Source organism: Gossypium hirsutum, chromosome D04, assembly GCF_007990345.1.
Source record: "Gossypium hirsutum isolate 1008001.06 chromosome D04, Gossypium_hirsutum_v2.1, whole genome shotgun sequence".
Lineage (NCBI taxonomy): Eukaryota > Viridiplantae > Streptophyta > Magnoliopsida > Malvales > Malvaceae > Gossypium > Gossypium hirsutum.
In genome coordinates, this window is record NC_053440.1 from 9952763 (window position 1) to 9970708 (window position 17946).

A 17946-nucleotide genomic window follows, 5' to 3' on the forward strand; every position below is an offset into this window, starting at 1 on the left:
AGTAGATTTTAGGACAGCCAGAGCCTCTGTCTCTTCTATCCCAACAACATTTAGGACCAATTTACAAGGAATAAATAATTCCTCAAATATAGCTCAACCTATCTATGCCAGACAGGAAGAGAGTCCCCAAAATTCACCTAACATGTCACCAACTTATTCATCAATAACTAATAATGCAAGACAAGGAGAAAATTCAGAAATATTTGTTTTAGAAAAATTGTTTGAAATAAATAAAGAATGATGTAGAAAGCACTTCTATTCCAACAAAAATAAGCAAAAAAGAGAAGATTACTTTAAAAATTATAATGATAAAAACGAAAGCATTCTTCAAGAATATTATAGATTTATGAATACTCATAAAGTCCATATAAAATTCTTTGAATGGTTTGAAGAATATTATTTAGGATCTGTTAATACAATAAGACATAATACTAGATGGCAGACTAATAAAGGAGAAGTTGAATCTCGACATCCCCCTTTAATGGAGGTTCAGTATCTTCATAAGAATACTGGAATAAAAGCAAACCCTTTAAGAATGAGAGCTCCCGATGCAGGAGAACAAATCTCATCAAAAGATATCAAAATGATAGTAGAACAAAACAATTATACAAATATTAATCTTCATACAATAGGAAAACAATTAGATTATATTGAGAATCTGGTAGAAAGTCAACCAATCAAGAAAGAACCAGTAAAAGAGATAATCGAAAAAAGTTCCAAAGAACCAATAAATCATATATTTATAAAATAATATTAAAATAAAAAATTGATATTTTATAATAAATTAAAAATATATAAAATTATTAAAGACACATTTAGAATGAACTTCAACAATTGTTCAAGTTCATTCTTCATATGAAAAAATATTATACTTTTTTTATTAAATATATATATGTTTGTCACGTGACACGTTAAGAGGTTTTCACGTGTCAATATCCGATTTACTATCAATGTCATATCAGTATAAATTAATGGTGTTAGTGCAAAAGTATCAACCTGATTGACGAGATACAAATTTAAGTACCAATTAGGTAAAAACAAATTAGGTACCAACTAGATATAAATAAACAAGTTAAAGTGCAAAATATGTATTAACCTAAAAAGCAATATAAATATCAACCTGAAACTAAAAAGTAATATGAGCATAAACATTAAACAAGGATAAAAGAAAATAAATAAAATATAAAAAAAGAGTTTAATTAGTAATAATTTTACCTCAAATTTCATATAATTATTGTTCCACTAACCCACGTAAAAAAATGATATTACTTAGTTATCTTCTAAAATAAATTAAATAGTCTATATTATAGACAGTTTGGTCCAGAGAATGAAAAATTATTTTTGATAATTGAATTCTTTAGTATATTTTAAGTGTGTTATATTGTCTTGTTTGTTTCATTATTGTGTAAGATTTTATTATTTGATTGATAGAATTTAAAATTATTTAAATGTATATTTTATTAAGTTATTCTTATAAAATATTCTTGTATTTTTGTATTCATTACTACACCTCTATTTGGGTTCATAATATTTGATTTTACTAATAAATTAATGCATTTTTATGATAAACTACTTTTATATCTCTTTTTTAAGTAAATAAACTGAAATTGAGGAAGGATAATACGTAGTCAGAGCTTCATTTTCACCAAAGTGATAGGAAAAAATACAGAAGAACAATTTTTTTTTTAAATAGATCTGTTATTGGTTATGGTTAAGTGCAAATTTGACCAAAATTATAGAAAAAAAGGACTAGTAAAATTATTATAAATATTTTCTTTTCAACTAATGATACATATAGTTGAAATGTATATATTAGAATAAAAAAAAGGAAAATTTAATTCATTAGGTGTTATTACTATTTCATTTCCGATTAAGAAAAATGAATTAAAGTCATTAAAATTGGATAAAATCGTAAAAAAATCTTACATTATCATGGGAATGTAAGATTATATAAGAAAGATGTGGTATACATTGAGATTAACTCTTATATTTTAGAATCTTAGTTTTATTGGGAATGTAATATTCTTCGCTCTTGGTAAACTTTGAAATCCAAGCGAGAGATGATATTCCATAATCTTACATTATCTCAGGAAATATAAGATTACTTGAACCAAAAGTCCCTTACGAGTAATGTAAGATTTCAGAATATCATTCTCCTATTTGAACTTCAAAGTTTATCTTGAGATAATAATTTTACATTCCCAATAATGTCAAGATTCATGAATATAAAGAGTAATTTCAATACCTCCTTTTACTTGAATAATCTTGCTACCTTAGTAATGTGACTTTGATTCATTTTCTAATGTAATCCATCATGTCATGAATCAAATGCCCTATAAGGATACAGATGAATTCTTGATTTAACAGTGAATTTTGTTTTTTTTATTGATAAAGAATATTGTATCAATTTTAATCTAAATTTTTAAAAAAAATCCATTTAGACTTAAAATCAATTTTTTAATAAATTAATTTTAAAAAATTAAATTGATGGATTAGATGGATTCAAGATCCATTGATTTAATTAAAATGGAGCTAGATTTTTGCCACTTTTTTGTGGACATGTTGATCTACTTCAAGAAATATTCTTTAATAAATTTTATGAATATCAATTCACTTACCTATTTATTCAAATAAAATGCACCCACCATCTTAACTCCACTTCGAGCAACATCTGAAAGTACCAACCTTTTAAACTAAAAAAAGCTAATCAATCAAACTTAAAAAAGTTCATGCTAAAAGGAAAACAATATAAAATATGTAAAGCCAGGGCAAATTAAAAAAAAAAAAACAAAGAGGCAAAGTTGAGGCTAAGTTAGGGGAAAATGATTTTTTTTTGAAAAATAGGCTTTTTTTAATTAGAAAAATAGGTCATTTTTAGAGAGAGTGTGTGAAAACGCGTCCACATTGGCAAGAAAGTGCACTCAACTAGACACGTTTTCCTTTGAGTCGTGTTTTTTCTTTCTCTCTCCTTGATCAATTTTTTTGTTTAGGATTTTTTTAGGTTTAAGGTTTTGTTAATTCTAAGGTTTAGGGTTGAGGTGTTTTAGAATTTTGGGAATTTTACTATTTTTGGTATTTTATGATTTTTGAATTTTAGGGTTTTGAGGTTTTAATTTTTTGTAGGTTTTAAGGTTTTGTACGTATTTAGGGATTTTTTTTGTTTAACAGGTTTTTACTGGGTTTAGGGAATTTAGGTAGACAATGTGAAGCTAAATCTATGTCACATGTATTTTTGAGTCCGTAACAAATGTTGGATCTTGGTAATATTTGTAATTAATTTCGTACAAGTGCGCAAAAAATCCTATTGGCATGTCAATCGTATCCTAACATTTACTAAGTTCAAACGGGCATCTATTATACATACTAACATTTCTTTACAATTTAGTCCAAATCTCACTTTTCATACCAATTTACCCCCAATTAATTCACCATCAATTATATAAACACAAATAAAACACATAATTATTTAAACACATAAATACCATATGAACTTACCTGGTCAAAACAACAAACAAGTTGTATCTTCAGGGAGTAATCGGTAATTTTGACTTTTCCCTGATTATCTCTGATTTGATCCAACTCTTGATCTAAACAATTATTTTAGACAATTCATCAATACCATAAATTTTCATATTATTCAATGAGATGTATGAACCTATACAATTTCTTTTTTAGATGCCCCTAAAATTTTACATTTTATTCAATGTAGTCTCTAAAACTGAAATAGACATAACTTTCAATTTTAAGTCTTGGTTTAAAAACCGATCTCAATTAAATTCATTATAGACTCTCTACTATCTATTATTATCAGAATTTCACATCAATATTATATTTTATTCACTTTAGTCCTTATGAACAAAACTAACAATCAAACATTACAATTTAGTCCTTTTTCATAATCTAAACTTAAAAATCTATCAATTTAACACAAATTTATTCAAGAAATCAACAATGACAAATTTCAAAAACTTTAACAGTTTTACAAATTGGTATATGGGCTAGCTAAATCTAGCTCCCATGACCTCAAAAACATAAAAATTATAAGAAAATGACTTAATTATAATACCTAATTAGTGGTCGAAACTTTGAAACTTCAAAGAGGGTTTTCTCCTTACTTGAGACGGCAAGAGGAAGGTGATGAAGATGGTGTTTAATTTTTCCACTAACTTTAATATATATAGTATAATTAAACTTAATTAACTTAATTAGTTACTAATCTCACTTAGTGCATAAATCCATCATCTCCCACTATCACTTATTATATAATGGTTTATTTATTATTTTGGATCTTTGGTTAATTGCAATCTAAGTCCCTTAGTCTTTGATCAATTAAAAACTTATAGCGATAAAACTTTTACAATTTAGTCCTTGTATCTTAATTAAATAATTAATAGACAAAATTGAAAGACCAAACTTAAATAAACTTTTACACCAACTCTGAAAATGGCATGGCACTTGCGATTTCAAGTTTGGAAAACAAGCTTTTCCATCCCAAAGACTGATACACTTCAAGATTATATGCATCGATCTTCGTTGATGGCGTCTTCTTTTTGCGCAACATTGATTAGACGGTGGACACTATAAGCTCAAGCTTGAGTTTCCAAATATATGAGTATTTAGTTGTGACATTGATCAATCGATTTTGTTTGCCATTGTAAGAACTTAGCCCCGTCGAAAATGCGGATAAAAGTGCTTAGAGATGGTTGAGAAATGGAGATTTAACTGTAGCATATCCTATAAACAATTAGCTGAAGCCTTTAAATGTTCAAGTACTTGCCCCTTTTTGTTCTCGATCATTGGAGGTCTCATGGGATTGACCATGGCCGCCCTATTGTCGACAACAAAACACCTACTTCTGCCCATTTGCGATGAAAGCCTACCAGTTCTTCTCCCTCTACTTACAAATCTAACCATTTTCCTACTAAAATCGCAAAGACAACAAATGAAAGAAAATTTTGAACTACAACAATTGAACAAGGAACTCAAGCAGTAATAAAAAAAAACTTTGAAACGACAATGTAGTTCTAGAAAAAGCTGGGAACCGATTTATAAATTTCTCAATACTCTTCATAAATGCACTGTTTTAGGATTCGAGGCCATGACCAATAACATTTGGCCACTTATGCCACATGCTTAGAACTTTAGCCAAGTAAACGTGCGGTCTTAGACTCAGTTTTCCTCCAACAAGCCTGAGTCAACCTTCGACCCTCGCTCGGTAGAGGCTTTAGCAGCAAAGGAGCTTTGCTGTTTTTAAGGATGACACTTTCTTGTTCGGGGAACACTATCTCCCAATGCTTCTCGTTGGCTAGACATATAGTTGAGATGCATGTGAAGAAACGAATCCAAAGAAGCCAAATCGTTAAACATTTTGGATGGATCTCTCTAGTCAACAGGTAAAATCGAACACAGATGTTGCGGTAAAGATTCATAGCAATAGAGCCACAGTTGACAGCACTTTTGAATACAAAAGACATTAATCTAAAAAGAAATGAACAATTCCCATCTTATTACCAACAAAAGCTATGATAGCCCACCCACTTCATTGCACGAGATATAGTTAAACCTCTTGTAGTTTAATCCAAAATCCAACAAGATTTCCATATGTAATAATAATAGTCAAAGAACTTTGGAAATTGAAAAAGCTTCAACAATAATCATGGTTATGCAGGGCTAGGTATTACATAATACAATACAAACGCAAACTAGCTCTTCTCCTTCTCCTCCTCAATGATTAATCTTGGTAAGCATTGGATATTTTATGTATATAAAAAATACAACACAAACGCACTCAATCTCGTTCCCTTCATAGAATTTGATCAAGCAAGCATAAGAAAGAATTGGGTCATAGATAATTTTTCTAATATTAAACAGAGAACCTGAGAAGGCCCAATTTTATCTAGCATCCAAGCTCCAATTTCAGCTTAACCCATTCATGAAATCCGAAACGCTGCAAAGCGACGAGAAGATTTTTATTCACCTATAATTTTTTTCAGAAAGGGCATTTCAGTATTTTTATAATTGCGTAAACAGAAATAAAAGCTCGAAAAAAGACGAAAATCTGCCGCGGTGGATTTTAACCGTAAAGGGTGCACAATAGCAATCCCATGTGATCTTTACTCATATCATACGCACCATGCGAACTGCGCACTTTCCCTTTTAACCTCCCCCGCCTTAGCATTTCTTGAAGCTAGAGACTTCGTAAAGCTTAACAGATCAGAGAGAGAACTGTTACCGAGTGAGTGACTCAGTGAGTTAGGGGTGACAAGATGGCTACAAGTGAGGCATCCGTGACTCGGATAATGGTGGCAGTGAACGAGTCAACGATCAAAGGTTACCCTCACGCTTCGATAAGTAGTAAGGGAGCTTTCGAGTGGACTCTTCAGAAGATCGTTATGTCCATCACTTCTGGTTTCAAGCTTCTCTTCCTCCATGTTCAAGTTCCCGATGAAGATGGTTTGTTTCCCTTTCAGCTCTTTTTCTTTTCTTTTCTTTTCTTTTTCCGGTTTTCTTTATGTAATGAAGTTTACGTGATGCGTTTTCTATACGCACGTGGTTGCCGTTCGCTAGGGTTTGCGGAGTGTATGATATGAGTGTGCAATTCTTGATTCGTGGCTTGAATTTCTCGAAATTACGTCGATTTGCTGGTTTATATGGTTAAGAGATTTAATTTGATGGATCATTCATTGAATCTTTTAGTTGTACTGTTTGGTTGCTATGACAATTATCTGTGTGGCTACTAATAATTGAAAGTCAAAAGGTGTTTATCGAATAATAATAATGTTAAAAGCTTACCTTTGAAAAATCATTTTCTTTTTGAAAGTACTAATCAGGCTACACCGTCAAAGTTGGATGGATAAAATAGAAATGACTCTGTTTAGAGATTGAATTTTACCCTAGCCTTTTAGATTACAATGTTCATGCACAGCAATGACATGTATAAGCTTCAAATTTAACCTTTGAGTCTGAAACATAAATTCCTATGGCAAAACTGGTTTCAACTTTCAAGTGGCAAATCATGACTGCTTCATGTTCAGCTTCGACTGTTGTAAAATCAGCCAATGCCACTAAATTTCAATTTGTTTTTCTGTAAGGTTTCGATGACATGGACAGCATATATGCCTCTCCTGAAGATTTCAAGAGCCTGAAGAGCAGGGACAGGGCTAGAGGGCTTCGTCTGCTTGAATTCTTTGTTACAAGGTGCCATGAAATTGGGGTAATGTTCATTCTTCAATAAATTATTGTTTTCAAACAAATATCTCACTTTACTCAAGGGTCGATGAGATTGGGATGGTGTTCATTCTTCAATAAATTATTGTTTTCAATGGAAAACTGCATTTTATTTGTAGTTTTTCCCTCCCCGATGATAGATTTCTCTGATTGTAGGTTGCTTGTGAAGCATGGATCAAGAAAGGTGATCCAAAGGAAGTTATCTGCCATGAAGTGAAGAGGATCCAGCCAGATCTTCTTGTTCTTGGTAGCAGAGGACTTGGTCCTTTCCAACGGTATGCTTAGTACCTGATGCCGCCTATTTTTTATTTTTGTTGATGACCTTAACTTGTGTATTTGCTTCTCCAGGGTTTTTGTCGGAACGGTGAGCGAGTTTTGCGTGAAGCATGCTGAGTGCCCTGTCGTAACAATCAAGCGTAGATTGGATGAAACTCCTCAAGACCCCGTTGATGACTAAATTTGTTTCACAGACCCCTTGATTCATTGCTCTTGGTTCTGTTAATAGACTTGAAACTCTACAACTATACCAATTCCATATATCAGTGGGGATAAGAAATGAATTGCTTTTGTTTTGGTGGAAAAAATACTATGTTGTGGATTGCATCTGTTGTTTGCAAAGAAGACTGCTATTATTAGTCTGTGTTTGCTTTAATTACTTCCAAAACCCTTTCTCGTGTTCTTTTTTCTTTATTTACTAGATTTTACTAAGATTCAAATTTTAGGGTTAAACAAGAAAAATTAAAAATTGACTAAAATTGAGGTGTGATTAAATGGATTATGAAATGCAAATTAAAAATCGTACGTGGATTAAGTATGTTTCTAGAGAAAATAATTTAGTAGCAGATTACTATAGAGGTCAAGGTTGCAGGCTTTAGACGATGTCTCAAATGAAGTTTTAGAGTTTCTACAATAAGATAAAACTAATAGTGTTTTTGCTCAATTTAATTTGATATAATTGCTATCCCTTGAGTTGAATTGTTTTTATTTAATTTATAGTTTTATGTTGCACAAATAAATATTTTAGCTAAGAGTTGCCTAAAACAGTGACTAGTGTCACGGGGCTAGAGTTTTCTCTTGCAATCCGTGTGGCCTTAGGCGATCCGTTCGTCCAAACTCGCCTAAGTGAGCCTGAACTCAAGTGAGGATTCCTTAAGAATTCCTCCAAGGCACCAAATTGAAGAGCGGAAGCGATTTATGTCAAAAGAAGTTAAACTAAAGAACAACAGAAAGAGCGCTCGCAAAGTGTTTCAGTAAATGCTCTCAATTCTCTTATTCACCAAGAATAATGAAACAACGAATGGAGTGAGTACAACTAAGGGGGAGGCTCTCTATTAATAGTTGAGCTCTCCCAAAACCGACGGTCAAGATACATTTACATCGATGGACGAGATTAGCCATATCCTTTTATTTTAGGGATTTACAAGATATGTCATATCAAATCTAATCTTTACAAGATATGATTCCCTCTATCTTCTAAGATTAGTTACCATATCAGCCTAAGTTGCCATGTTTTCATTATCGGGCCAACTAGGTTTCAATCTGACAGGCTTCTCTAATTGCTCTTTGAATCGGGCCAGTTCTTGTGAGCCAAATGATCCCCATCTGAGCAATAGACCTCCATTGGATGCATTTGGTGCGATGGTCACGAGTTTTGAACTGTGGCCCGTGACATTCTCCCCCACCCATTCTCGCAACGTCCTCGTTGTGACTTCTGAATAGCACTAACTTGATTCGCCTCGGTCTCGTCTCGATGCCTTAACCTTTCCCTTCTTTTAGGAATTTTGCCTCGGCTTACGTCGCTTCTTAACTCGAACCATCTTACTCGTTTGTACATCTCGATGACAAGAAGTTATGTCACTCTCTTGTCCACATTCTAACTTTACTCGAACAGAATCCTCGTGATTCACCACACTTAGCTTTGCTTTGCCCACAGTCTCTCGGCCTCTTTGCTCAAGAACTTCGAAAGGGCCCCTACGTTCTTGCCAAGTCAACAAGTTAGAATGCAAAACACTACATAGTGTTCGGAATGTACCTTTGCATTTACTCTGGTCAACTGCCCCACATGCATCACTTCTTTTTCCTTGAAGTCCGATGCACCACCCACCTCTCCCATAGGTGGAAGCCTTGTCGATGGCTCAGCCAACTCCGATGCTTCACTCAACTTAAGCCTCATTGGTCCCAACTTCACTATTTTCATCGCAACTTTTTCCTCTAAGTCCGATGACAAACTCACCTCTTCCTGGGGTGGAAGCCCCTCCGATGACTCACCAAGCTCAGACGTTGCCTTTCTTTTGACTCCAGCTTGTTTTGGACAGTTCCGCAACTCATGCGGACCACGGCACAAGAAGCACTTTACTCGTTTCTTTTTGCTCCTCTTTGCCCTCTTGGCTTCGGCTTTTCCCTTGCTCGAACTAAGCTTCATGGGCTCCTTGTCTGCTCCCTCATTCCCCTCAATGTTAAACTTTCTCGGACACTTCTGTAACCTATGCAGACCATGACACAAGAAGCACTCCACTGGCTTCTTCTCGCTTTCGGCCTCCTTGGCTTTGACACCCCTTGTGCTCGAACCAAGTACCAAGGCCTTATCCACCGGCTTCTCTTTAAGCGCGGATTTCCTCAGACATTTCTTCAACATGTGTGGACCGTCGCAGAGAAAGCATTTCAACTTGTCCCTTTTCCTCTTGGGTTTCTTCTTCCCAACTCGTGGTTTCCTATTACCACCATTATTGTCGTTGCCATTACCATCAACAATATCTTCCTTGTGATCCATTTCACATACGCCCGTTTCCTTGGACTTGGAAGACCCAAGCTTGTCTTTCCCTAAACCAAGCTTGACCACGGACTCAACTACCGTCATGGCTTCCGATAGCTTTTGGGCACCTCTTTGTTCCACCTCATGCCTGACCCACGGCTTCAATCCATTCTGAAAAGCAAGCAATGCTTCTCTTTCGGTCACCTTTGAAACTTAGAACATGAGTTCCTTGAACTCTCGAACATACTCCCCCGCTGTGCCCCGTTGCAATATACCTTGCAACTTTGCCCGAGCTTCTTCCTCGGTAAATTCTGGGTAAAACTGTCCCTTCAATTCGCATTGGAACTCTTGTCACGTTCCAATCTCACATTGCCTTTTATTTGTGGTCCTGCCTCGCCACCATAAAAGCGCAATGTCAATAAGAAACATTGAAGCAATGTTTACCTTAACCGCATCATCCACGATGCCTTTGGCACGAAAGTAGTTTTCCATCCTCCACAAGAAATTGTCTACATCGCATGCAGACTTTGTCCCCACAAACTCTTTAGGCTTCGGGACATCCTTGTTACTGAGTGCTGCATTTGCCACTCCTTTCCCCACGACTGCTCGACACAAGGCTAACTCTCCCTTGAGCTCCTCTATCCTTGTGCTCAAAGCCCTGGTCGTGGCCATTGTTTCCTCCTTCAAAGCCATCATCATGGCCTCGAGAGCATCGTTCCTCTCCGTCAGCTTCTTCCTTTGGGAATCTAGCAACTCTTACACACTATCCCTTTGGGAAGTGAGACACATGGTCACAAAGTCCCTGGACTGCTCCCTCAAGTCTTCAATGCTTTCCCCAAGCGCATTGTCCGACTCTTTTGTGTCCTCCATGGACTCCTCAAGTTTACCCACACGTTCCTCAACAGTCGACAACATCTCTCTCAAAGACTTTCTCGCCCACCTTTGTTCGAACTCTTTTTTCGACATCCCAACGGTGCCTTCGAACCAAAAACTTAGCTATCACTTGGTTCGAACCAACAGCTCGAATACCACTTGTCACGGGGCTAGAGTTTTCTCTTGCGATCCGTGTGCCTTAGGCGATCCGTTCGTCCAAACTCGCCTAAGTCAACCTTAACTCAAGTGAGGATTCCTTAAGAACTCCTCCAATGCACCAAATTGAAGAGCGGAAGCGATTTATGCCAAAAGAAGATAAACCAAAGAACAACAGAAAAAGCGCTCGCAAAGTGTTTTAGTAAATGCTCTCAATTCTCTTATTCACCAAGAATAATGAAACAATGAATGGAGTGAGTACAACTGAGAGGGAGGCTCTCTATTAATAGTTGAGCTCTCCCAAAACCGACGGTCAATATACATTTACATCGATGGACGAGATTAGCCATATTCCTTTATTTTAAGGATTTACAAGATATGCCATATCAAATCTAATCTTTACAAGATATGATTCCCTCTATCTTCTAAGATTAGTTACCATATCAGCCTAAGTTGCCATGTTTTCATTATCGGGCCAACTAAGCTTCAATCTGACAGGCTTCTCTAATCGCTCTTTGAATCGGGCCAGTTCTAATGGGCCAAATGATCCCCATCTGAGCAATAGACGTCCATTAGATGCATTTGGTGCGATGGTCACAGGCTTTGAACTGCGGCCCGTGACACTAATACTCTCTTTCTTAACACCATTTAAATAATACAAGTTTAAATTCTATATTTATTCTTCTCCGATATTGTAATAATAAAAAGAACTATTTTATATCTAAAATAGCAAAAACAATTTAAAAGTTTTTATAAAAAATGTGTTTAAAAAATTATAGAGGGTATTGGTTATCTTTTATTTATTTGAAATTTATTGTTCTTTAAGAAATATTTATAAAAAATTTCAGTAAATTCTACAAAGGAAGGTTCTTTCTAGTCCCGTGGCAGGGAGTACGCGAATAATAAACAAATTCGAAGGCTAGTAATTTGAATTCGGGTATTTCAGAAACTGTAGACATCCAATGGAAGCAACATTTAGAAGAAAAATCTGATTCCAGTATGCTCAATAGTAACAGAATTTGTATCCAATGAAAACAGAATTCAACTACTGCAGTTTATGCCATATATATATATATAGCATGTGCTGATTTCAACATATGCAAATGGTAACTATGAACTACTTACCTAAGTATTTCTTACAAAATCCTAACCAAATGTATGTAACAGCAATGACGTAACATACACTTCTACATATCCATACATCCTAAAAGTGACTACTTTTTTGCCTAAGATGATGATGATTCAACCATTGTGTTTACCATCTCCAACAGCCCTTTTATCTCGCTCTGTATTTTGGATTTAGCCTCTGATGACATTGTTTCCTCTGATGTCTCCAGCATTGATGTCAGCGTCTCGAGCTTCTGCTTTATGTAGTTCAGCTCCAAATTTCCAGGTGCCAAAGACTTTGTTGATTTTTCCTTTGCTAGAGAAGGTTTTTTGGCACTTGGTATTTCCGTCTTGTTATGAGCTGATGCAGCCTGGTGAAGTCGAAGCCGAAAACTGACATTGGCAGATCCAAAAGGACTATCATTTTGTGAACTGCTGAAGGCTTGTTCGGCGTCGGAGGTTCTTAAGAAGACAACACGAGCACAGAAATTACTGAAGAACATATCAGTGTCCTCCATGTCTAAAGCTCCATATCTGCTGTATATTCGGATAAGATCGTCCTTTGTAGGCAATGAGGATCCAGGGCCGAATGTCACAAAGAGGGCAGCAGGTAAATCATTTCCAGCTGCAGCAATGGCAGTTTGCTTCCTTTTAGGAGTATATGCCTTCGGTTTCTCAGTTTTCTTCAGTGACGCCCTGGTTGCTTGTCTGGGTTTGGATTCACCCATCTTTGTTTCTTCATTCTTTCCAACTTTTTTCTTATGGGATTTATATCCAGAGGGAACATGACCAGCCATAGATCGGTTGCTTCCCAATGACACAGTAGAAAAGTCCGGAGATTTTCTCCTTTTCTGATGCTCGAACTGATTATATATTTTGTAGTCAGATCCATCTCGATAAACAGAGCTTCTAAATACAGATAAAAACTCCACAACAAATTCAAAAGAGCTGTTTTTCCTTTGATATTGAGGACTAAGAGCCATGGATCGGACTTCAACTAGAACTTCATTAGCAGGAATTTCAACTTTTGCAAGATCATTCATCTGATTCAGGTATCGTTTAGGTGTAAGAAAATTCGATTCATTCAAGGCTTCTTGCTCTGCATGAACTTCTTCAGGGACTTCATTCCCTTTACCCGTAACAAGGTTGTCAGTAGCCTTGCTCATTGTCTCCCCGAATCGGGTGTCACTGGAAACCTCTACAGATTCATCTTCTATGTCGGCTTTCCTTAGCTTCCCAGTTGAACTTGTGTAAGGAGGAGATAAGTACTTGCTTTTCTTCCTTTCTCTAGTAAAAGAACCACTCTCGAATAGGTCCTTAGTTTCAGCATCAATCCTTCTGATAACAGAACCAACATTCAATTTCCTTTTAGTCGAAACAGGTTGGTTATCAGTATCTTCTTTGCCCCGATTATCACCGTCATTATCGCTTGCTTGTTTAATCTTTGTTTTCCTTCCCCTTGATGAATAAACCTTATCCATTCCTTCATTGGCCCCAATGAAATCAACTTCAGCATTTAATCCTGAAAGCTCATTTCCCTTCCCCTTTCTTGGTACGAAACTCGAATCACTTCCACCATCACCATTAACTTTATCATTGCCTTTCGTCTTTTTTCTCCGAGATGAGGATGCTGGTTTGCTGGACTTTGAGACCTTATGAGCCTGTACATCTAAATCACCTTTTAAAATTTCAGCAATGCTTTTCTGCTTCCTCCTGTGATACATGGCATCCTCCGAAATATCCAGACTCCTCAACAAAGTCCGACTGCCTTGGCCAGATTTTGGACAGGACGAAGAAGAAATCCAATCTTCTTCGACCAGCCCCGTGATTGGGATTCCCACTGCCTCACTATAATCACTCATGTCCACAACAAGAGTTCTAACATTTTCTTCAACATCCAGTATGGACAGGGGTTCATAGTACACCGGCATTCCAATATGCCCTATTGATCGATTAAAAGCTGAAAGCCAACCCTTCAACACTGCACATTCAAGCAAATTACATGTAGAAACAGCCTGCGAAATTTGTTTCAATTTACCAAGAACTTCTTTTGGCTCAAAGAGACCAACTGAGACCTTTCCAAATCCACCTTCAGGCACAAGAACTCCTTCCTTTATCCCAGCATTTGCAGCTAAAGGTCGGTCGAGTCCGATACAATTCTCCTTCGGAACGCACGAGCAAGTCATCTTCGACTCAACAAGTCGGCCGATTTCATCAACAGAAGTCCGTACAGCATTGACAAAGTTCTTAGAGCTACTCAACTTCGACATATCCTCAAAATTCTCCTCAAAAGGCCTCAACTGAGACGGAAGGCACCACGCAAACGAACTATCCCCAAAGTATGCAACAAGGAGTCTTCCCTTCTGTCGCATTTTCACCGCATAATCTGAAGCATCAGTTGGATTATAGACCTGCCCCGGCCACCATGGATGACTCTTAATCTTACCCCATACAAAATAACCGGCAGAGAACTCACCACCAACACCACCACCACCACCATCACCATCGTCGTCGTCGTCATCTATTTCATTCATCATCATCTTCCCACCATTGTGTTTCTCATCCAATTCCACCATTTCATCGTCATCATTTGGTAATACATTTTCAGCACCAATTTCTTTACTTTCATCAACAGCACCTAAAAGAGTGCCAAACCCTTCACCACTATCACTCCTTCCACCATTAACATCAATGTTCCTAACACTTCCTTTCATTTGTAACAAAGAAGAAACCCCATTCAATTCAGAATCCTCAAGTCCCTCACCATCTTCATCAACACAAGAACCTCCCTTTCCATTTATAGAAACCCTAAAACCATTTTCCCATGATCTTTCAACCGTTAACCCACCAGCTTTAGAACCTTCATTAGCATCTTGGTCTAAAGACTTATCCCTAGTAAGGGTTTCAGTTGGCTTTTCAAAAGCTTCCATGTTTTCCCCCCTGAAAAAGATTGAATTTTTTTCCCCCAAGAAAATCAACCTCAAAAAATGGGATTTTTACAACTGAAATATAGGAAAAAGTAAAAACAACAATATAATCATTTTAATTAAAAAAAGATAAACAGTAAACAAAAATACCCACTAACACTTACCCATACTGTAAGAGAAAAAACCTAAACAAATAACAAATCATACAGTTTAACATAAAAATAATTCAAACAAAGAATTAAAAGAAAAAGTACCTGTAGATGAAGAAGAAAATTAAGGGTTTATTTGTGTGCAGGTGAGTTTTGAGGATTGGAGATTTACGACAAAAGAGCACTTGGTCCGGATTTTAAAGAAGAAGATCGTACAGAAGGAAGTGCGGAGACCCTCTTTTTACGGATGTTTGACACGTGTCATTTGATGTTTGCGATGAACTAGGCAAGGCAGCCTATAATTCAACAAAATTAAATTTGTAATTAAATCTAATTTTGAAAAAATCTCACTTTTTCTTTTAATATTTATCAATTTGATTTGCCGATTCAAATCATTTTTCCATTACTCCAAATTCCAACTTTAGATAAACCCTTTGAAATACAATTCTAGAGGTTCTTTTTCTTCAATTTTATAAATTTCTTAACTGCTTAAAATTATTTATACTAATTAAGTTAAGATTCAATCGATAAATATAATAATTTATTGATTCATTGGAATTAAGAGAATAAATGAGAGGAAATCTTGGACTGAAAACTAGAGTCTGAATTTTATTTTTTTTTAATTTTATTTATTTCCTTTCTTATTTTGTAATAATCATTAAAAAGGGTAAAAAAGTTTACAACCTTTGTTTGTTAAATAAATAATTAATTATATTTTTTATAATAATATCTATAAAAGATCAACAAGATAAAAAATAATATTTCACATTTTAAGTAAAAAATTACTTTATTTCTTCAACTTTTCCGTCAAACCCTAAAAAAAAAGGTAAGAGTATAAAAAATATTAAAATATGTTATAAGTCTTTGTATTTATTCATGAAATTTGAATTTAATCCCTATATATTTATTTTCAAGAATTTAGTTTCTCTACTTTTTTTATTTCAAAATTCAAGTACAACTTTAAACATTTATAATTTTTTATTAACTTTGTTGGCGTAACATTTTGAAATAAAAATACTCACTTGATAGTCATTTAATTAAAAATTTGACATTTGTAATGAACCTAAATTTAACAAAACAATTTTAACAATGTTAATAGTTTGACCTAAAATTTAAAATCTGAAAAATAAAGGAACTAAATTCCTAAAAATAAAAATACGATAACTAAATTATAATTTTTTTAAAAATACAAAGATTTATGACATATTTTAACGTGTAAAAATTATCCAATTTTAATGTACTAACATTTAGGACCAATTTTCAGATTTTTTTAGGTTAAAATATACATTGAGTCCTTATACTCTTCGAATATTTGAAATTCACTCTACTTTTATTTCTAGAAACTTAGTTTCTTTATTTTTTTTATTTTTTTTTTAGATTTCAAAATTCATATCCAATTGTTAACATTAATTTTTTTGGTTAAATTTGTTGGTATGATATTTAAAAAAAAACTGACTTAGTAGCCATGCAATAAAAAAATTGATGTTATGGAACTGAATTTAGCAAAAAAATTGACAATATTAATAATTGAACTTGTATTTTTAAATCCAAAACCTAGAGGACTAAATTACTTGAAATAAAAGTAAGGGACTGAAAATTTGAATATATGAAAAACACAATGACTTCCAGCATATTTTTAACTTTTTTAATAACTAGGCATAATGTTAAATTTAGCCTTTAACATTTACATCATTTGTCAGTTTGGTTCTCTCTTCTTTTTTTCTTTAGTTAAATTTGACAATCATCCTATTAAAAAGTGTCAAATTTGACCATCAAACTTTTAAAAAAGAGTCAAAATGATTTTTTTTAACGAGAATACTAACTAAAATGTTAAATTTTTAAACACGACATTTGCATGACAATTCACGTGTACTCTATGTCAATTTTTTTGAATTTTTATGAATTTTTTACTTTTTATAATTTTTAAATTATTTACTGACGTGACATATAAAACAAAAGATGCTATGTTAGCATGATGTGTACATGGACTACCATGCGAGTTATCGTGCTAACATTTTTAAAAATTAATGTTTTAGTCATCATTTTCATTACAAATAAGTGATTTGATTCTTTTTTAAAGGTTAGGGTCAAAATTAGTTAAATAATAATAAGAGTCAAATTGACAAAAAAAAATGTAAATGTTGAGGACTAAATTTATCTTTATACCCAATAACTATACTTAAAAACCAATATCAGGTGCAAATGTACGAGTTTAATTGTATATATTAATCAAACTATATTATATTTATTTTTTAAAATTTTGTGATAACCTTTTACGATGATTGGAAAAAATAAAAATAAAATAATATGAATATTTAAATTTTAAAATTTTATATTAATAATAATATAATTTTAAAATAAAATAAAATAATAAATATTTAAAATAAAATTGAATTAATTACTCTTTGTGGTAAATTATTCAAAGTCAAAAAATATTAAATGTTAGTTAATTTTAAAGAGAAAATAGAAACTTTTTAACATTATATAAATTTATAATGTTAATTTAAAATTAATAAACTTTAGTAAAACTTTAAATGAGCTTTAACAAATACTAATATTGTTCATTTATAAATTATAAAACATTTTATAATAATACTTTTTTTTGTGTAATTATAGATGCATAATTTTGAATAAGGTTAAATAAATATTAAGTTTTGAAATAATAAAATAATATTAATATTTATTCTAATTGAGAATCATGTATTAAAAAATATTTTATTTAAAATTAAAAAAATATATTTTTTAATATTTAACT

The 17946-nt window shown here is 33.8% G+C and overlaps 2 protein-coding genes across 3 annotated transcripts; one reads left to right on the forward strand and one right to left on the reverse strand.

Annotated features, from left to right (window-relative positions):
• Window positions 1-6007: 6007 nt before the first annotated feature.
• On the forward strand, window positions 6008-7865 carry LOC107925968 (universal stress protein A-like protein). The gene is made up of 4 exons (XM_016856739.2): window positions 6008-6453; window positions 7092-7213; window positions 7384-7502; window positions 7576-7865. The coding sequence occupies exons 1-4, from the start codon at window positions 6267-6269 to the stop codon at window positions 7682-7684; spliced, it is 537 nt and encodes a 178-aa protein (XP_016712228.2). The 5' UTR covers window positions 6008-6266; the 3' UTR covers window positions 7685-7865.
• Window positions 7866-11982: 4117 nt separating this feature from the next.
• Window positions 11983-15415, reverse strand: LOC107926063 (uncharacterized). 2 transcript variants are annotated; one of them, XM_016856842.2, is made up of 2 exons: window positions 15297-15415; window positions 11983-15055 (listed from the first exon to the last, which is right to left on the reverse strand). In XM_016856842.2, exon 2 carries the CDS (start codon window positions 15043-15045, stop codon window positions 12235-12237), a length of 2811 nt encoding a protein of 936 aa, XP_016712331.2. In that variant the 5' UTR covers window positions 15046-15055; window positions 15297-15415; the 3' UTR covers window positions 11983-12234. The 2 variants fall into 2 exon arrangements, with proteins under 2 accessions (XP_016712331.2, XP_016712332.2); XM_016856843.2 differs by having other exon boundaries at window positions 11983-15117; window positions 15297-15397.
• Between the last annotated feature and the right edge of the window lie 2531 nt (window positions 15416-17946).